Source organism: Apium graveolens, chromosome 2 (assembly GCF_009905375.1).
Source record: "Apium graveolens cultivar Ventura chromosome 2, ASM990537v1, whole genome shotgun sequence".
Classification (NCBI taxonomy): Eukaryota; Viridiplantae; Streptophyta; class Magnoliopsida; order Apiales; family Apiaceae; genus Apium; species Apium graveolens.
Window position 1 is genome coordinate 93,181,995 of NC_133648.1, and position 22,551 is coordinate 93,204,545.

At 34.9% G+C, this 22,551-nt stretch overlaps 1 protein-coding gene across 1 annotated transcript; it reads left to right on the forward strand.

Moving 5' to 3' along the window:
- The first annotated feature begins 5,997 nt into the window (after window positions 1–5,997).
- On the forward strand, window positions 5,998–7,329 carry LOC141691410 (uncharacterized). Its single transcript, XM_074496153.1, has one exon. The coding sequence runs from the start codon at window positions 5,998–6,000 to the stop codon at window positions 7,327–7,329; it is 1,332 nt and encodes a 443-aa protein (XP_074352254.1).
- The last annotated feature ends 15,222 nt before the right edge of the window (window positions 7,330–22,551 follow it).

The window sequence follows — 22,551 nt, forward strand, 5'->3', positions numbered from 1 at the left end:
TCAGTGAACTTCTTCTCATACTGCAGTACTATCATGTTCCCTTGCTTCAACTCCAAAAATTTAAGCTCCATCTGATTCTGCATGTACTTAGGGTAATACTTGTCCAGAAATAACTTCTTAAATCTCTCCCAAGAAACTTGCTGGGTTGCTTCCATAACTTTTACTGATTCCCACCAATAGATGACTTCGCCCTTCAAGAAGTAAGTAGCATACAGGGTCTTCTGATCGTCTCCTAACTGTACCAACTCAAAAGCCCTTTCCATTTCCTTAATCCATGTATTAGCTATTACTGGATCAGTGGTATCATGGAATGCCGGTGGATTCACATTCTGAAAAGCCTTGAAAGTGACAACTTGTCTAGGTGGTACTGGTGGTTCAGGTGGTTGGTGTGGTTCATGGTTATCTTGGTTTTCAATTCGTTGTTGAAGAGTTAGTTGTTGTTGAGCTATAGCATTGGTTTGTTGTTGCAAAGCTTCCAGTATTCGAAGAATATTTGGATCTGTGGTAGATGTGGTTGTTGGGTTCTTCTTTTTGGGAGGCATGATCCTGAAATAAGAGTTATGTCAAAACAGATATGAATGATAAAATAATTTGAGGGTATCGCATGGCATTCTTGTTTACTTATGAGGTCAAGTTTGAAGTTAAGCAGATATGGCGATGCATATAAAAACGTAAAATAACAGTTGAGAGCAAATGGAACAATAGAGCATGATTATTGAAATTTAAAGGTCATAATACATAGGATTAGGACAAAGTCTGATTCTAGGAACAACAGGCTTATTTAAAGGAAATAACGGAAACAACTTGGAATTCTACGGAGTCTGATAGTACAACAACATGAAAATGTAAATGGAAAGAACTAAGGCTCCACTCTATCTGAACGGGGCTTGGTAGTCTTTTCTTCTCGAAGCATCTTCACAATGCTCTGGAGCTCATCCGCCACCATCTGAATGACATACTGGCTGGTGCGGTCCCGGTGCGCTGGCATCTCCTCAAGCTTAGTGTTGACATACTGAACCAAGGTCTTAAGTCTCGCAGTCATCTGCTCCTTGGGCTTCACTTCGTAGTTTCGGCTGTCCGGGTACACGTTCTTCAGTCGGTCTATCAGTCAGTCGTACTTTCCCTGAAGCATGTCAAACTTGCGCCTCAACTCAGCATACACGGAGAAAGCAATAGTGTCGTCCGACCCAGAGGGTGTCGAGGAATGCGCCCTTTGCTGACAACCAATAAGAGGAGTATTAATAATAAATTTACTTAACCTACTCTCTCGCGTATTATATATAGCCTATATATATACCCTATAACCTATTTGGGCTGTCCAGGGACTCTAAACCGTAGCTCTGATACCAAAACCTGTCACACCCCCAACTAATCCAGCAAAATTAAATATAACTATTACATTATTTAAAAATAAATAAACATAACCAAATCCAAGATCTTACAGTTTAGGGTTTGGAGCAGCCCAACACTACCATATATTACAGCTGATTTTAAATATCGAGTCCTCACACAAAACTACTATCTCTTATTCTACCTGAGCTCGAACATAAGCATCAATATCACAGGTCTTACGGGCGGTCTAATTGAATCTAACCATAGCTGTTAGCTGTAATATCAGGGTAAAGCAAGGAGTGAGCCAAATGCTCAACAAGTGCTAAACAGTACGATACAAAACTTAAATCGAGATATACATTAAAGAATGACAATGGAAAGACATAACCAATGATTACGAGAGATAGAACTTTGGGTGATGGCATCATTTTGCTTGTATCAAAACAATTTCAGAACCATATCTAAATCAAAAATCATTTTATGACGCTACGGATTACAGCCGGTGATCAGCCGCGAAGTAATCCCGAACCTCATTGGGTTCTAGAACATTAATGGGAATCCCTAGGCAACTTTTAAGCCTAATATAAGTGTGGAAAGGACTCGCATCTCAGTCCAGATCCACTATTCAAAGAAAACATTTATCCCCCTTTGGGACTGAAAACCCACATTTTATTTATTTCAAAAACTGATGCCGAATTATAACAAAAATCTCTTTTAACAGTAAGCATTTTTATCAAGGGATTATAGACCAACTCGAAACACGGGAATTATGGTACTAAATCTCAGGGCCATGATCCACTAAACTTTACTCCATTAGGGTAACGGAAAGGTTTTCATATATAAAACTTGGACAAGAAAATTTAGTGAGGCTATTGGATATTATGTAGGGGTAATGCCAAACTGGGCTTAAAACAATGGTTTCTCGTCAAGGCACAAGTGCTGGATCATCAAGAAGATAAGCTTCATGAATACTAAGGGTGTTATGGTATGAAGAAATGATCTTTAACTCAGGTTATATCAGAATTGTCAAGCTTTAAGATAAGAAAGAGGGGTATCAATTAATGAGGAATCACTTTGATAAATATCTGGCTTTCAGGGTTCAAGGTAAGGTTCTATAGGGGTTCAAGTATGAGGATGACATATCAATACTTAGGAATCATCAGCATGTTAATCAAGAGAATCAACCAAGAGTTATAATTACCCTTTCTTTTATCATGGCATTCAACTTACTTTAATATACTATCATGATAAGTCTTTTGAACTACTTGCAATACGTACTCGAGGGTTCATGGAATTTTTATATGATTCAAAGATAAACATAAGATACGCTTGATTTAAATATATCAAAATGACTCAGGATAGTTGCATCGATATATATGAACTATTTACAGTGAATACGAAAGACAAGTTGAATCACTTGCCTTGAGAAAGGCTGGTCTGGTCTGACTGGTAGGAGCAACTGGAAGCTTCACTCGACCTTTATGGCAAGTTTTCCCTCGTCTCGAGATCCTACATAAATAATAATAATCGTCGTTATAATATATTCTCACCAACTTAACCTATTCACATCCCGTAATTAAACACAAATGGCACTTAGGCCTATATGCACTTAATTTGTATTCACCTTCAAAATATACTTGCACATAAAGCCACATATACTCACATATCATATTTTAATACCAAATATTACCATATACACCATAATACAACACTAGGCTTGGATGATCTCGACTCACAACTTAAGTCACTTGGTCGCTAAACTAGACGAAGTCTTCAAATTTTGGCTTCCTAACTCGGTGTGCCTTTACTAAACTATCCTAGACCTATTGACCCTCACTTGGGCCTTTTGCTCTACTGACCTTATACTATCTTGCAACTATGGTGGTCAACTTAATCTCACTCCTAAGTGTTCTAAAACTATGTGATAAGTGGAAGTGCTCACTGGTGCAAATTTCAGAATGACATCTATGGTTTCTTGAGTGCATTAGACACCCTTAAACTATAGTTTTTCCTTCAAAACTTTTACACAAGACTCTCCTGACCTTAGGGCATCTCCCAAACTTGATGTGGCTTAAAGGCCTGGCTTGGGCCTTCTTGGGCCTAAGCTTAAAGTCCATGGTTCCCCTGTTTTTTTCTGGACAGAAAATGCCCTGACTTGAATTAACTTGTGACACATGGTTCTAACTCATATCCTATGAACTATGGCTCGAAAAACTTCTCTGACACTCCCTCTAACTAAGGCCCAACAGGGCCTAATGAGGGCCTACCCATGACATGGTCAAATCTCCCTATTTTTATGTTGCAAAAAACTGTCCCCTGCCGGATAGATTTTGTTATTCTACTTGTGCACCTAACCAAACGACATGCAAACCTCCAAACAACACCTAAAACCTTTTATATACTCCCAATACTAACTTCTGGTTGCTTGGGCCTCAAAGTGCACATCAATGACATGGTCAAAACTCACTCTAAACCTCAGGGCACTAAACTGATTTTCTGCAGAAGCTTTAACTCTCCTTTCTCCAAGGTTTTGACTTGACAAACTCAACCACCAACAACCCAATACCCAAACCAAGACTTAAACATGGTGATCTACTGAACTAACTCCCTTATACTCAAAATAATCTTGGTGGAGATCATCCTTACCTAAGGTGCAATCATGGCAAAACAAAAGAAACCACATTTCACAACTCACAAATCATCAAGTTTTTGAAAATAACAAGTTATGTTTTTTCATAAAATATACCCGAATTATTACCATGCATCAAGGAACACTAATCAATATTAACACCTTATTCCTACTGAAATTAAAGCTTACTAACAAAATCTTTCCAAATGATCAAAATCTTATAAAATTCTAAGAGAAATCCACATGCATGCATGTCTTCGAGTTTTACCAACCAAAGCAACATGTTTTCTAAATATATTTCACCATGAAATTGATATGAAAGCCTAGCATAAGCTATATCTAGATGATCACTTAGCATGCAAAGAGTTTCATCAAATTTTCACTACAAGATTCATGCCATTATCACATAAACATACAAAGATTGAACAAAGCAACAAGAATGATCTCAAGGACCATTCATTTGGCTCCTTTAAGGTCATGGCCAAATGAAATGGAAGGGAAATGGCCATTCAACATCAAGAGTTTCCTTCTCAAGACTTGGCACTTCACCATTCCTTGTAGTCCTCTCAAAAACAACCTTAAATCCATAAGAATCAAGGTTGTACTTTGAGTTTCAACTAATACCTTGACATGCAACCTTAAAACTTAAACTTTTTACTTAAAACTCCTTGAAATATATGTGATCATGATATGGGAAGTAGTATTTACTTGTATAGAAGGTGGGAGCTTGGTTGAGGAATGAAGAAAATGGGGAGGGGGTTGGTCTCGGCTAAAACCCGAGAGTGAGGGGGAGGAGGGCCGATAGTGAGAGAGGGAGGAGGGAGGGAGGAGAAAGTGTGGTGTGAGTGGAGTGAATGATCATGCCATTTGCTTGTTTTATGGTTTTTGATTTGACAAAATGTGAGTGGGAATGAGAATTGACAAGACTAACCTTCCAATTATACTTGGATCATTTTGCATGCAAGGGCAAAGAAGGAATGTGGCTAGTAAAATAAGAGTTAGTGGGGTTGGAATTGTCTCTTTAGCCCTTTAAATTGAATAGAAAAGAATTTGCATGCAAGGGCAACCATGTAATTTGCTAATTATGACAACTAAAATTTATAAAGATTTATTTTTATAAAATAAAATACAAGTTCAAAAATTATAAAATTTATACCATAAAATAACTTGGATTTTTAGAAATTTTATAAAACCACTTTTAAAATTTGTGAACAAAATAACTTTTAAAAAGAAATTTATTCAAGGTTTGAAAATATTCCTTATAAATCAAAAATAAAAGAAATAAATAAACTTTTGCTTTGAAAAATCATATACCACATAACGCAAATTTAAGACGCAGAAATTCTCATTCACACGAGCATACAATAGTTGAATATATTGGCATTCGGTTTTAAAATTGCACCAAATTTACAAATAGTATTACACGAAAATGCCGGTTGTAACAGTGCTAAAAGTGGCTTTCCAATCCAAATTCTATGACTTTTCGTCCATATTATTGTTAACTGCCAAGTAACTAATCTAAAGGTTTTATGGGAGAAAAATTGTAAACATATGGTTGACGACCTTTTGATGCAGCGCCGCAGTAAGGTTGCAAATCAAAATCACATATTTAGTGATATTCAACTATAATATTTTGCTCTTGCAGGTATCTTCCTAATTTTTTCCATAAAATATACAATTTTTATATTTAAATCTCTCTTCTTTCTAATTATATATTGTTCAATGCAGAAATTGACAAGATTCTCAAAACAATTGGCAACTCAGTGATATAATTTAAATAACTTCCTCAGCCTCCATCAAACTACCTCCACACTGGATCCAACAACTTAATCCTTGATGAAACCAGTTATAACATATCGGAGATAGAAGCTGAGTTTGAAAAATTGTTTCCAACCATTAATACAGAACAACTACAAGTATATAATGAAGTGTTAAATTCAGTGCAGACCAATGTTGGAGGTCTTTTCTTTGTGTATGGCAGCGGTGGTTGTGGCAAGACTTTTGTTTGGAAGACTCTCATATATAAATTAAGATCCATGGGGCTGATTGTACTACCAGTTGCATCATCCGGCATTGTATCAACACTAATGCCTGGTGGACGAACCGCTCATTCCAGATTCAAAATTCCCATTGTTATAGATGATTGCTCTTCATGTGCCATTGGACATGATTCTGATATTGCTTCGTTGATTAAACATACAAATCTCATTATTTGGGATGAAGCTCCAATGCAGCATAGATTTTCATTCGAATGTCTTGATAGGTCTTTAAGAGATATAATGAAAGCTGTGGACAAGACGAGGTATAATATGCCTTTTGGAGGTATTATAGTGGTTATTGGCGGAGATTTCCGCCAAATTCTACCGGTAATACCTCATGGTTCACGAGGTGATGTTGTTTCGTCCACAATTACAAGATCATACCTCTGGCCTAAAGCAAAGATTTTGTTTTTAAATCGTAATATGCGTCTTAACCAAGGCAATAGTGAAGAAGAAATCCTAGCTTTGAAGAAGTTTGCTGAGTGGGTTTTACAGATTGGAAATGGACAGGTGAAGGCTCCGATTGATTCTTTTGAGCATTACAAAAATGATGAAGTTCTAATTCCTTCTGACTTTTGTGACCCTGAAATGAAGAATTCTGTTGAAAATATGATTCATTGGACATATCCCAATTTCTTCAGTAATTACAAGTGCCCGCGGTATATAAGTGAAAGAGCCATTTTAACACCAACAAATCAAGTAGTTGGTCACCTCAATTCTTTAATTGTCGAAACCATACAAGGTGCTGAATCTAGGTACTTTAGTATTGACAAAGCAGAAGATTTTGGTGGCTCAACCGAAGAAATGAGTTTTGCTTTTCCTCCTGAGTACTTGAATGCGATAAACATTCTCGAGCTTCCAGTTCATGAGTTGAAGTTGAAGGAAGGGGTTGCTGTGATGCTAATGAGAAACTTAAATCAAACACTAGGGCTCTGTAATGGCACCAGAATATTGATCACACGATGTTTGAATCAATGTGTCGAATGTGAAGTAATAACCGATGCTTTTGTAGGAACCCGCCACTTCATTCCTCGAATGGAACTGACTCCAACAGACACCAAGTTTCCATTCAAGCTAATACGAAAACAGATGCCTCTACAAATTTGTTACTCGATGACAATAAACAAATCACAAGGCCAGTCACTGCAAAGGGTAGGATTATTTTTGCCGAATCCTGTTTTCACTCACGGTCAACAGTATGTTGCAATTAGTCGTGTTACTTCTCATACCGGACTAAAGGTGTTCATTGAAGGTCACAATGGTTCTTCCACCAATGTAACGAAGAACTTTGTGTACAAAGAAATTTTTTATCAACTGCCTACAACTTAAATTTTCCAAAATTTGATCTATTATTGTTATATTGTTTTAGATGATGTAGTAGAAGTTTAGTTATTATAAACTTGGTCTATTTCTTACAGAGTTAACTATTCCATTATACTCTTCTTTTTGATGAACTCTAAATTTTCTACAATTAACCTACTTCAATTTTAATTTAATTTTATTCCACACCAATTATAATTTATCATTTAAAAAAAATGTATTATATTACCAAATATATCAAGATGGAAAACACAGATTTGCATTCTTTCGTATTTTTAGTACACTTTCAAACCAGAGCGAACATAAATCACACTAATGTATTTTCCATATTTTCGAACTTCCATATTTGTAGTGATTGTTGCCAAAGCACTTTTATAATTTTGGTACGCTGGTTTTCAAACAACAAGAACCACCATTTTTCTACTGGTTTGAGTTGGCAACTTTAATCTACCAATGCATATAAGTCGTGTACCGAGTACGACTTATTCAAAATGCCCAAAGCAGTTTCACATTTTTTTAAGAAATTTGGTTCCGAAGTAATGATAATCTTTAAGTTCTTATTTTGAAGTAAATTATAATATTATAAATAGCTTACAAGTAAAAATATTGAAACTAATAAATAAAGTATTATTTAAAATATTACTAGCACTATCGGTTATCGGTAATCATACTTCTGGCCTATATACTACACTTTCAACATTTGGTTATCAGGTTTTTTTTAAAACCACTAGCACGCCCATTGTAACCTCTTAAGTTTACACTGACAAACAAAAGCTCTTTGTATATAGCTGATTTGCAAAATTGTTGTATACTGTCCACCATATAATAGAGAAGTATACACGAAAAGAATCTAAAGTCCTATCCATGTCAGTGATTTTTTAATGCTACATAGTGCTAGCCAATAACATTTCATTTAGCTATGCTATATATATCTACATCATTCTGCATATACCACCAAATCATTCACATTCACAAGTTATTTATTGTAATTTTTACAATGGATAACATTCATCATCAAAAAATTTCTGATCTTCAAGTCACCCCGAAACTTGAATGGAAAATTAAAGTCCAGGTTTCAAGGAAATAAAAAGTAACAATTCCGCGATTGCATCCTGAAGAGTTTCTTAATATGATTCTCATTGATGAAAATGTAATACTCATTCAAAACTTTGCAGTCCAAGCATATCAAACAAAATACAAATGTGTTCCAGGTGAAGCAAAAATAATTTTCACAGACATGACTGAAGCAAACAAAGTTGAACATCCAGAAAAGCTATTGCTCCCAGAGTTCTTCAATTTTACTCCGTTGGCACATATCAGTGGAACACATTTCCAAGATAACCACTGCATTGGTACAAATAATTTTACTCTTTACTATCATCCTCAGATTGAAACTAATGACTTAAAATTCATCCAGATATTGTAGGAATTGTGATGGAGAGGAAAGAAATGCGAACCATTACTAACGAAAGGAGTGAACATCATAATGTTCTCGAGTTGGTTATGTCCGATATACTGTAAAAATCCACCGCAAATTATTCAATTATAATTTTTATATAATTTACTATCTTGAATAATACATATAGCTAAAATATTGCAGGAGCCCTGCATCAGTGCGTTTATGGGATGACCTTACAGTTGCATGTAACAAAGCTATAATTGATGCTGAGGTCCACTGGCTTCAACCTACCATCATTATTCTTACTGGATGCAGAATGATAACAGGAGGTTTTCGCGGTCAAATATCTATTACCGACTGTGCAGCAACTCAGTTTAAAGTGAACCATAATATTGAACCAGTTCATAAGATGCGAGACATGTATCAGACGAGCTCCATATAATATACTAATCATGTTTTTAAATAATAATTCTACTAAAGAATACATACTATTTCGTTAGGTACCGGGAATATGGTACCCTTCACTAAATATCCTAGATCATGTCATTGTACTTTAGCGCAAGAAGATGACGAGATTGTGTTTGAAGTTCCAGATCAACTTTCTATTTTCCTACAAAGTTGTTTAATGTTATGTGTTTTTGTAGTGCAAAATTTAATTGGTTGTACTACTTTCATGCTTATTCCTAGCTTTGTTTAACTTTGTTCTTTTCATATTTTTGAGCTTTCATTAGTAATCTACCAATGCAGTATATAAGTCGTGCACCGAGTACGACTTATTCGAAATACTCAAAGCAGTTTCACATTTTTTTTAGAATTTAGGTTCTGAAGTAATGGTAGTCTTTAAGTTCTTATTTTGAAGTAAATTATAATATTATAAATAGAAAATACGAATATATCTGATTAAATATCCAAATTAACCGCTTCAAATCTATCTATAAATAACTTCATTAAGACGATACGTAGTTTTTTACTATTAATATTTTGGATAATAGTACGGACATAGGTTCTTCCATTTCCAAATTAAATATATGACAAATAAATAAAGGTATATCAGTATCTAGATGAAACAAAACAAAATATGTTTTTTACATACAAATTACTAAAGTTTTGAGACCTTTGTCAAGACGAAATCAGATTCACACAAAATAAAACTTAATTAAAAAAATCATTTCAATTAATCTTTTTAAACACATGATTACGAAACAAATAACCCTTAACTTTGCATCTTTATGCGTTTTACCACATGTACCAAGAGTACCAACAAAATGATTAAAAAACCATAATTATTTCAAAGCATGTTACTCTATATCATTTTAATGGGAATAACTTAATTAAGAAATCAATAGAGATCTGAATATATCATTTCCGTTCAATAATAAACGAATTACATACAATAATTGAACAAAAAATTCTGGCATTAAATACAATTTATTTTTTGCGATAATCCAAATCAATATTCCATTACTACCTACAAAAAGTTCAATATCTTAATTTGCAAAAAATCTAAGACTAGAATTACTCAAATCCTGTAATTTAAAATACGAATATAGCTAATTACAAAGAATGTTAGTCTATATCATTTTATGATAAACAAATATAGGTATATCAGTATCCAGATGAAACAAAACAAAATATGCTTGTTACATACAAATTATGTAAAGTTTTGAGACCTTTGTCATTAGACGAACCATATCCACACAAAATAAAACTTAATTAAAAAAATGATTTCATTATTCTTTTTAAAGACATAATTACGAAACAAATAACACTTAACTTTGCATCCTTATGTGTTTTACCACATATACCAAGAGTACCCACAAAATGATAAAAAAAACCATAATTATTTTAAAGAATGTTACTCTATATCATTTTAATGGGAATAATAAAAGAATTACAAACAATAATCGAACAAAAAATTCTGGCATTAAATACAATTTATTTTTTGCGATAATCCAAATCAATATTCCATTACTACCTAGAAAAAGTTTAATATCTTAATTTGCAAAAAATCTAAGACTAGAGTTACTCAAATCCTGTAATTGCAAATACGAATATAGCTAATTTCAAAGAATGTTAGTCTATATCATTTTAAAGGACAAATTACTGTGCTTTAATTAGTAATCTTCCTAAAGGTTCCAAGATTTCTAGAAATAATTGTTTACCAGTTAAATTATACAAATTTACGTCAAGATATATTTTAGTGGACAATATTTGCAGACTAACATTAGTAATATACATATATAAGTTGTTCACCGAGTACGACTTATTCAAAATGCCAAAAGCAGTTTCACATTTTTTGAAATAATTTTGGTTCCGAAATTATTGTAGTTTTTAAGTTCTTATTTTAAAGTAAATTGTAATACTATAAATAACAAATACGAATATATATTATGACCTATCCAAATTAACCGCTTCAAATATATCTATTGTGGCGCCCTCCAAACCCGGGTCAAAAGTTTGGGGTCCACACACACACACACCTTATTTATAACCTGTTTATAACAATAATAAAGATAATAATATGCAGTGACCCTACTTATCGACTACCACGGAACGCAACAGGTTAAAGTATGCACACAAGCCACACACACACGCTTATATTACAAACGCCCAAATCCCAACTATTCAAACTTACAACTGAATATTAAACATTATTATAAACTTCATAAACTTATACTATTCCAAAAGCTGTCAGCTAGCTTAACTCGATCAACCTGGACCCCTAGTTCTCGCACTGGATTGCGGATCCTCGCTACAAACATGTTCCTTCTTAAGTGGAAAAGAACATAAAAAATATCGCACAAATGAGCTAACTAGCCCAACAAGTTACATTGACAATACTGAGAATAAAATGATCAAGTGAAATGATTTAAAGTATCAAGTGAACAATGAATAATGATTCAGAATTGGATATTATATTTTCATTTTAAAAACCAAGGTTAGGCTGCTGATCAGTCATGCACTAACCCTGAGCAAGGCACACAGCTCTGCTCTAATTATTGGATCCAAGGCACACATTGGCCTAACTTGACCACCAATCTGGTATGACCACAAATCTGGTCCACAATTTTATAAAATAATCCAATTCTATCACAATAACAGAATAAACAATGTAAAGCAATAAACAGAATCATAATCAATATGGAATATTGCAATAATGAGATGGGTTTCAATCTTCACAAGGAAACAAAATAGCAATTCCAAAAAATTAGCTATCAGCTGGTGAAAGAATCGGATAACAAAAGAATCAAGATTTCAAAGGTAAAAGGATTTGGTCTTTTAATGTATGGGTATCATGGTTTGAGTATATAAGCAAATCTGGGTTCAGTGTTCGGTGTTTAGTTTGTATGTATTTGTGGAGTAGTATCATATATTTATGGTTCGTATTCGGGTATTCAGTAATCAATGGTTTAGAAAGAATAAGGTTTATGGCTCAACGATCAATAGCTGAAATCAAGGTTTAGGGTTCAGTGCTTCAAAGCACTTGCAATATAAAATAGAACTATCAGCTATTCACAATATATCTCGAAAAAGCTCAGAACAGTTGCCTGATATTAGCTTGCTAAACTTCACTAACTTCCAATCACAATCTCCTATTCCTCGACTACTTGCTTCCCTTTGTAATCCTTGCCTCTTCTGCTCACATATCATAATTATCTATCAATACTCAACTCATACGATTCTATTCGGTATACACTTCTATCTACCCTTCGTTTTACTAAAATCCGATTAACGGATTGAAAGTTATGTTAAAAATAAGTAAACACTGATCACATAGACCGAAATAAAACAAAGAAGTCATATATAACACATAGCACGTCAAACAATCAACAAAACTTCATTTATAAGGAAGTCTCGGGTCATAAACAGTCTTCCGGGTATTTAATATGATTTTTTAAACATTTTTCGGAGTCAAAATGGGTCGTTGGATCAATTTCGGGTAATACACAGAGTCTGATTACTCGAATCTGACACTAAAATAATTCTATAATAATTATCGAGCCTTGAAAAGAATTTAAAATAATATTTTAAAACTCGAAACTATTTTTCAGGATTTTTAAATCATTTTAAAATAATTAAATCCAATTAAATAATCAATTAAAATCAATTAATAAATAATTAAACTAATTAATCAATTAATATTTAAATTAATTGATCAATATAATAATTATTATTAATTAAAATTAATTAATTAAATAATTTAAAATTATTTTTGAATTAAAAATAATTTCATAATTAAAATATTGATTTTAAAATATTAAAAATAATTTTTGAAAATAAATTATAACCAAAAATATCATTTTTATAAATTTTGAAAACAGAAATCAGGTTTTTGTAAGTTTTTAAAATAGAAATGCACAATTTGCGGACGGCCGGGAAGCCATTAACGGCGACCCGCCGCCGCGCAAGCTCGCCAGAATCACACCACAAAGCTCAGAATGATTTAAAAACTCAGGGAAATGTGTGGATAATTGCCAGGAACTTATTCATGCAAACAAATCAAGCAAACAAACTCTTATTTAGCCGGATTTGTGCCCGGAAACGAAGAACTCCGGCGAACTTTAAAATCATAAACACGGTCACTACGAGCAACGTCGATTAACAAGCTATATATGAATCGATTGCAAATTATAAGGGGAACAAAACCCACCCAATCTCAAAGACTTTTAATCCCTATTTCAGAAACCCCTAAAATTAATCAAGAACATTCATATAAACATAAACCCTAATTTTTAAATTCGAGAATCAAACCCAAATTTGAACATGTTATTGAACTCCAAATATCATATGACATACCAAAATCATCAGGAAGACAAGCTCTACAACATGCAATCATTAAATCATTCAAATAATCATCCGAAAAAAAAATAACTTTAACCAAAATAATTCGAAAATAAATGAAAATATATAAAATAAACCTTTGATTCTACAGTTCTGAAACTTGGATAATATGATAGAACACTTCGAGACCTTCGTGTTGGTTACTCGAGCTTCCCAAACAGAAATCAATAACACTTTCAAAAGATGATTTGATTCTTGAAAGTTTATATGAATATATGTATTTTCTCTGAAAAATTCTGTAAATACTGTTTGCAAATGATTTTCGGTACGAAATAAAATACGGTAAAGGCTATTTATAATTACGAAAAATTATTATCTCGTTGGATCATTCCGGATATAAAATAGTACGTTTATTTATAAAAACAGATCCAAACGGTACCGGTTTTCGGGATAATTATCCAAATCTGTACAATTTGTACTGCGATCTTGGTCTCAGCGCCTGGTTACACGTATTACGAGGTGATAATTATAATAGTTTAATAAAAAGATCCCGTTTATCGAAAATACGAGTTTTATTGATTTACCGAAATGAATCTTGTATCGAAAATATTGCGCCGGGACCCACACAGGTCAAACCATACGCCAGATCGAAAAAGTCAAAACATGGAAAATGATTGGAATATTGCAATTAGGTTAGGAAGAAATTTTCGGAAAAATTTCTGGTTATAAAAACTTAAAAACGGGTGAAGTGGGCTGGTTCCCGATTATATAAAATAGTTTATAAATACTCGGAATTTTTTTTTATAAAATCCATGAATTTCCTATAAAGTCATAAAGCATCATAAAAATAAATAGGAAGATATGACAACTATCTATATTTTATTTTGGACATATAAAAATTAAAATACTCAATTTATATAATTTTAAACATCCAAACACATATACCACTTAACAAATAATTCACAGAATAAATATTGAATATGCATAATATTTATTTATTAGCAAAAATAATTACACGATATATCCCAGATATTACATCTTTCCCCTTTAAAAGGATTCTGTCCTCAGAATCTCCTAAGAAAACAAATGAGGGTACTTTTCTTTCATATCACTTTCTAACTCCCAGGTTGACTCTTCAACCTTTGGGTTTCTCCACAATACTCTTACTAACTTTTCCATTTTATTTCTTAACACTTTCTCTCTTTCTTCTAGATACTCTATTGGACTCTCTACATACGACAAATCTGCTTCAAGTTCTATTGGCTCGTATTCGATTACATGCCTGGAGTCTGGATTATACTTCTTAAGCATCGATACGCGAAAAACATTGTGAATGTGCTCCATGTGCGGGGATAATGCCAACTCGTAAGCTACTTTGCCCACACGCTTTAGAATCTCAAAAGGTCCGACATATCTAGGGCTCAGTTTTCCTTTCTTCCCGAATCTTTTCAATCCTTTCCACGGCGATACTTTCAGTAATACTAGATTTTCTTCTTCGAATTCCATATCTTTCCTTGATTGATCTGCATACTTCCTTTGACGGTCTTGTGCTGCTATTAATCTCTTCTGGATAATTTCAACAACTTCCTTCGTCTGTTACACCAATTCGGGTCCAAGTATCTTGCGTTCTCCAACTTTATAGGGTGACATCCCAATGCTGGCATGATAACTGTTCTTGTATGCAAATTCTACCAAGGGTAAATGCTCATCCCAACTTCCTTTGAAATCAATAGCATAAACACGTAACATGTCTTCGATTGTCTGGATTGTTCGTTCACTTTGGCTGTCTGTTTGTGTAACACCTCCAAATCCGGGGTCGGGGATCCGGGTTGTCACGAGTTCCATTTCCCTTAATAACACCCAATCTTAATAAATTATCAACTACTCTGTACTGTGACCCCACAATAAACACACACACCACAAGTTATAGTCTCAGAGATGAATATCCAAAAATAATCACAAGTCATTTTATTCCACAATTATTAGTCAATACACCTTAAAAGGGTTTCTGAATAAATTTACATTTCTTTGCCATTATTACAATTCATAAATATACATAAATCTGGTACATCAAAAGTTGAAAGCCTAGCCTATTGGTAGCTCCTACCTCAGCTACAACGACATCAACGCCTATAGGAAACTGCGGAACGTTTCCTATCCGCTTGCGAATTGGGAGCTTGGTCCTGTTCATCTTGTCTATCTGATGTTGTGTGATGAAAGAAGAAAGCAAGGGTGAGCAACAAGCCCACCAAAATAATATGTATACTGATTAACAATATATGAGCATACTCATAGTACTCATGAAAGTCTTGGTCAAAAGAAATGAACTAAGCTGATATCTTAACGCGACCAAGTCGCAAAATATTCAGTATATATATACATATATATATATACTTTTCACAATCTTTGAAATCCTCTGACATGTATAATATACACAGAGTTCCAGTTTATAACTGTATAAAAATATCGTTGCAAGGTGATCTCATATATCTAACCTTGTCTCAACGTTTTTCTGAAAATCTTTGTTATGCATAAGATAATCATTTACTAGATATAAGTTTAAAAGATGAAGTTACTGTTACGACCGGCATTTTATGTAATATTATTTGTGGATTGGGTATAATATTAAAGTCAAATGAAAATATATTCAATTATTGTACGCTAGTGTGAGTGAAAATTTCTGCATTATAAATTTGCTTTGTGTAGTATATGATTTTTCAAAGCAAGAGTTTATTTAATTTCTTTATTTTTGATTTATAAGGAATATTCTAAGCTTTGGAAAAATTTTCTTTTAAAAGGTATTTTGTTCACAAATTTTGAAAATGATTTTATAAAGTCTCTAAAAATCCAAGTTATTTTATGATATAAATTTTATAATTTTTGAACTTGTATTTTATTTTATAAAAATAAATCTTTATAAATTTTATTTGTTATAATTAGCAAATTACGTGGTTACCCTTGCATGCAAATACTCTTCCAATTTAACTTAGGGGCAAGGAAGACATTTCCAACCCCACTCACTTTCATTCTACTAACCAAATTACCCCTTTACCCTTGCATGCAAATCTACCTAACTATATTGGAAGGTTACTCTTGTAAAATCTCAAATCCACTCACTTTTGGCCAAATAAAAACCAAACTAACATGATTATTACTCCACATTCACCCCACCATTTCCACACTCCTCCTTTCCTCCCCCCTCCTCTCGGTTTTCCCCCTCCCCTCTCGGCAATTCCCAAAAACCGAGCCCCCATCCCCTTCTTTCTTCATTTCTCACTCAAATAATCATCCTATTATCAAGTAATCCTACTCCCTACATGTTGTTCTTGTATATCTTAAGAGTGTAGAGTAGAAAAACTTATGTGTTGACCTTGCATGGTGGTGTTTTGTTAAAACTCCAAGTGAATATCCTTGATTCTTGTGAATTCAAGGCTTTCACCATGAGTTATAGTAGCAAAGGATTGAGAATGGCTAGACATGAGTATGCTACACTCATGCAATTGTTGTTTTCACCCTAATCCATTCGGCCATGACTTGATAGGAGCCGAATGGATGGTGTTTTGGTTGTCATGTTCCACTTTGTGTGTTTTTGTGATGATAACATGAAAATCTTAGTGAAGTCTTGATAAAACTCCTTGCATGCTAAGTGATCATCTAGGTATATCTTATGCTAGGCTTCCATGTCAATGTTATGATAGAACATATATAGAAAATATGTTGTTTTGGTTTGAAAAACCGGAAGGCATGCATGCATGAGGATTTCTCTTAGAATGTTGTAAGATTTTGATCATTTGAAAGATTTTATTAGTGAGCCTTAATTTCAGTAGGAATAATGTGTTAATATTGATTTATGCTTCTTGTTGCATGGTAATAATTCGTGGTTATCTTTTATAAAAATATATATCTTGTTGTTTCAAAAGCATGAAGATTTGTGATTTGTGAAGTGTAGTCTCTTTTGTTTTGCCATAATTGTACCTTAGGTAAGGATGATCTCACCAAGGTTATTTTGAGAAAAAGGGAGTTAGTTCAGTAGAATACCATGTATAAGTCTTGTTTTAAGTATTTAGTTGTTGTTAGTTGGGTTTGTCAAGTCAAAACCTTGGAAAATGGGAGTTATAGTTTCTGTAGAAAAATCAGTATAGCACCCTGAGGTTTAGAGTGAGTGTTGACCATGTCATTGTTGTGTACTTTGAGGCCCAAGCTACCAGAAGTTAGTATTGGGAGTATATAAAAGGTTTTAGGAGTTGGTTGGAGGTTTGCATGTCATTTGGTTAGGTGCACAAGTAGAATCACAAAATCTGTCCAGCAGGGGACAGTTTTGTTGCAACTTAGAAATAGGGAGATTTGACCATGTCATGGGTAGGCCCTCATTAGGCCCAATTGGGCCTTAGTTAGAGGGAGTGTCAGAGAAGTTTTGCCAACCATAGTTCATAGGATATGAGTTAGAACCATGTGTCACAAGTTAATTCAAATCAGGGTATTTTCTGCCCAGAAAAACAGGGGAACCTTGAACTTTTAGCTTAGGCCCAAGAAGGCCCAAGCCAGGCCCTTGAGCCACATCAAGTTTGTGAGATGCCCTTAGGTCATGAGAGTTTTTTGTAAAAGTTTTGAAGGAAAACTTGTAGTTTAAGAGTGTCTAATGTACTCAAGAAACCATAATTATCATTCTGAAATTTGCACCAGTGAGCACTTTCACTTATCACATAGTTTTAGAACACTTAGAAGTGAGTATTAGGTCGACCACCATAGTTGTAAGATAGTATAAGGTCAGTAGAGAAAAAGGCACAAGTGAGGGTCAATAGGTTTTGGATAATTTAGGAAAGGCACATCGAGTTAGGAAGCCAAAATTTGAAGATCTTGTCTAGTTTAGCGACCAAGTGACTTAAGTTGTGAGTCGAGATCATCCAAGCCTAGTGTTGCATTATGGTGTTATTTGGTATTAATATACGATATATGATTATGTGGCTACATGTGTACAATTGAAATATAAAGGTGGATATAAATTAAGTGCATATAGGCCTAAGTGCCATCCGTGTTTAATTTCGAGTTGTAAATAGGATAAGTTGGTGAGAATATATTATAATGAGGATTATTATTATTTATGTAGGATCTCGAGACGAGGGAAAACTTGCCATAAAAGTCGAGTGAAGCTCCAGTTGTTGCTCCTACCAGTCAGACCAGACCAGCCTATCTCAAGGCAAGTGATTCAACTTGACCTTCGTATTTACTACAAATAGTTCTTATATATTGATGCAATTATCCTGAGTCATTTTGATATATTTAAATCAAGCGTATCTTTTGTTTATCTTTGAGTTACATAGAGATGCCATGAACCCTCGAGTACGTATTGCAAGTAGTTCAAAAGTCTTTCATGATAGTTTAATGCCATGATAAAATGAAGAGTTGATATATTACTTGATGGATCCTCTTGATTAACATGTTGATGTTTCCTAAGTATTAATATCTCATCCTGATACTTGAACCCCTATAGAACCTTACTTTGAATTCTGATAGTCAGATACTTACCAGCTTGATTCCTCATTGATTGATACCCTCTTTCTTATCCTAAAGCTTGACAATTCTGATATATCCTGAGTTAAAGATCATTCTTCATACCTTAACACCCTTAGTATTCATGAAGCTTACCTTCTTGATGATCCAGCACTTGAACCTTGATGAGAAACCATTGCTTTGAGCCCAAATTGGCATTACCCTTCATATTATCCATTAGCCTCACTAAATCCTCTTGTTCAATCTTTGCTATATGAAAACCATTCAATTACTTGAATAGAGAATAGTCTTGTGAATCATGGCTCTGAAGTTAGCACCAATTCCCCGTATTTCGAGTTGATCTATAATACTTTGATAAAGTTGTTTACTGTAAAAAGAGATTTTGTCATATTTCGGCATCAGTTTTTGAAATAAATAAAATATGGGTTTTCAGTCCCAAAGGGGGATAAATGTTTTCTTGAATGGTGGATCTGGACTGAGACGCGAGTCCTTTCCGCACTTATATTAGGCTTAAAAGTTGCCTAGGGATTCCCAATAATGTTTTAGAACCCAGCGAGGTTCGGGATTACTTCGCGGCTGATCACCGGCTGTAATCCGTAGCGTCATAAAATGATTTTGATTAAGAGATGATTTTAAAATTGTTTTGATGCAAGCAAAATGATGCCATCTCACATAGTTTTTTTATCTCTCGTTACCTTTGGTTATGTCTTTCCATTGTCATTCTTAAAAGTATATCTCAATTTATATTTTGTGTCGTACTGTTAGCACTTGTTGAGCATTTGGCTCACTTCTTGCTTTACCCTTATATTACAGCTAGCAGCTATGGTTAGATTCAAGCAGACTGCCCGTAAGACCTGTGATGCTGATGCTTATGTTCGAGCTTAGGTAGAATAAGTAATAATAGTTGTGTGAGGACTCGGTATTTGTAAACAGATGTAATAGTTGGTAGTGTTGGGCTGTTCCAAACCCTAAACTGTAAAATCTTGGATTTTGGTTGTGTATTCTTTATTAAAAAGATGTAATAGCTATATTTATTTTGCTGTTTAAGTTGGGGGTGTGACAGGTTTTGGTATCAGAGCTACGGTTTAGAGTCCCTGGACAGCCCAAATAGGTTATAAGATTTGTGTGTAGGTTATAGATATTATGTGAGAGAGTAGGTTAAGTAAATTATTATTAATACTCCTCTTATTGGTTATCAGCAAAGGGCGCATTCCTTGTCATCCTCTGGGTCGGACGACACTATTGCTTTCTCCGTATAGGCTGAGTTGAGGCGCGAGTTCGACATGCTTCAGGGCAAGTACGACCGACTGATAGACCGACTGAAGAACGTGTATCCGGACAGCCGAAACTACGAAAGGAAGCCCAAGGAGCAGATGACTGCGAGACTTGAGACCTTGGTTCAGTACGTCAACACTAAGCTTGAGGAGATGCCAGCGCACCGGGACCGTACCAGCCAGTATGTCATTCAGATGGTGGCGGATGAGCTCCAGAGCATTGTGAAGATGCTTCGAGAGGAAAAGACTACCAAGCCCCGTTCAGATGGAGTGGAGCCTTAGTTCTTTCCATTTACCCTTCATGTTATTGTACTATCAGACTCTATGGAATCCCCAGTTGTCTCCGTTTTTCCTTTAAATAAGCCTGTTATTCCTAGAATCAGACTATGTCCCAATCCTATATACTGTGACCTTTAAAATTTCAATGTGCTGTTGTTCCATTTGCTCTCAACTGTTATTTTATGTTTTTATTATCATATCTGCTTAATTTGGAAACTTGACCCCATATGAAAATGAGAATGCCATGCGATACCCTCGAATCATTTTATCATTCATATCTGTTTTGACACAACTCTTATTTCAGGATCATGCCTCCCAAAAAGAAGAACCCAACAACCACCTTCACCACAGACCCAAATATTCTTCGACTACTGGAAACCTTGCAACAGCAAACCAATGCTATAGCTCAACAACAACTAACTCTTCAACAACGAATTGAAAACCAAGATAACCGTGAGCCACACCAACCACCTGAACCACCAGTACCACCTAGACAAATTGTCACTTTCAAAGCTTTTCAGAATGTGAATCCACCTGTATTCCATGATACCACTGATCCAGTGATAGCAAACACATGGATCAAGGAGATGGAAAGGGCTTTTGAGTTGGTGCAGTTAGGAGACGATCAGAAGACGCCGTATGTTACTTACTTCTTGAAGGGAGAAGTCATCTATTGGTGGGAATCAGTAAAGGCTATGGAAGTCACTCAGCAGGTTTCTTGGGAGAGATTTAAAAAGTTATTTCTGGACAAGTATTACCCAAAGTACATGCAGAATCAGATGGAGCTAAAATTTCTGGAGTTGAAGCAAGGTAATATGACTGTATTGGAGTATGAGAAGAAGTTCACTGAGTTGTCAAGGTTTGTGACAAAGTATACCAGCACTGAGGAGGAAAAAGCAAAGAAATTTCAGCAAGGATTGGAGCCTTGGATCAGAGATAGGGTGGCTATGTTTGAGCTTGAAACTTATGCGGGAGTAGTACAGAAAGCTGCTCTGATTGAGAATAATGGGATGCAGTCAAGGAAAGAGAGGGATAACAAGAAGAGGAAGGTTCCATTTTATGGAGAAAATTCTGAAGCTGGAAGTTCGCAAGATCGGAATGTAAAGAGGATTGGTTTTCAGAAGGGCGGAAATTTTCAAAAGAAGGGAAATTTGGGCAAAAGGCAAGAATCAAAAGGAAACAACCAGGCAAGCCAAGGGCAAGTTGGAGAAAACAGGTTCCAGAGACCGGAATGCAAGCACTGTGGAAGAAGGCACCCCGTAGTATGCAATAAGCTGAGTATGACCTGTTATAGGTGCAATCAGAAGGGACATTTGGAAAATGAGTGCAAGATGCCGAAGCCAGGAGTTACGTGTTACGAATGTGGGAAGATTGGACACATGGCTAGGGAGTGTAAGGCAACAGGACCAGTCAAAGCTCTGATGAACGTGGCAAGTACCAGTGCAAGCGTGCAAGCTGAGGTATTGGAATTACCTCCACCACCCGCACCAATCCCGCAAGCAACAGCAAGGACATTTGATCTAAAGATGAAAGATGCTGTTCAGAATTCTGAGGTGATAGTAGGTACACTTTTACTCAATAATGTCAAAGATAAAGTATTGATTGATTCGGGAGCAACAAGATCTTTCATATCAGAATCTTTTGTTGATAAGCTCCAATGTGATAAAATGGTTATGAGTGAGGTAGTAAATGTGGTAATTGCGAACCAAGAGAAGATTCCTGTGAATCAATTTTGTCCAAGGTGTGAGATCGATATTTCGGGATATAAGTTTTCAGCCGACTTGATACTCTTCAAGTTGGGAGAGTTTGACATAATTTTAGGAATGGATTGGTTAGGAGAGAATAGCGCTCAGATTAATTGTAAGACCAAGAGAGTGTATTTAAAGACGAAGAGTGGAGAGAAGGTAGTATTTAAGGGGCAGAGGCAAGAGCAACTATTTCTTACAATCGTTCAGGCTAAGAAGTTGCTTAGAAAAGGTTGTGAGT

Excerpts from the sequence above, each read along its gene's own strand:
- LOC141691410 (XM_074496153.1), top strand. The coding sequence starts at position 5,998 with ATGGGGCTGATTGTACTACCAGTTGCATCATCCGGCATTGTATCAACA.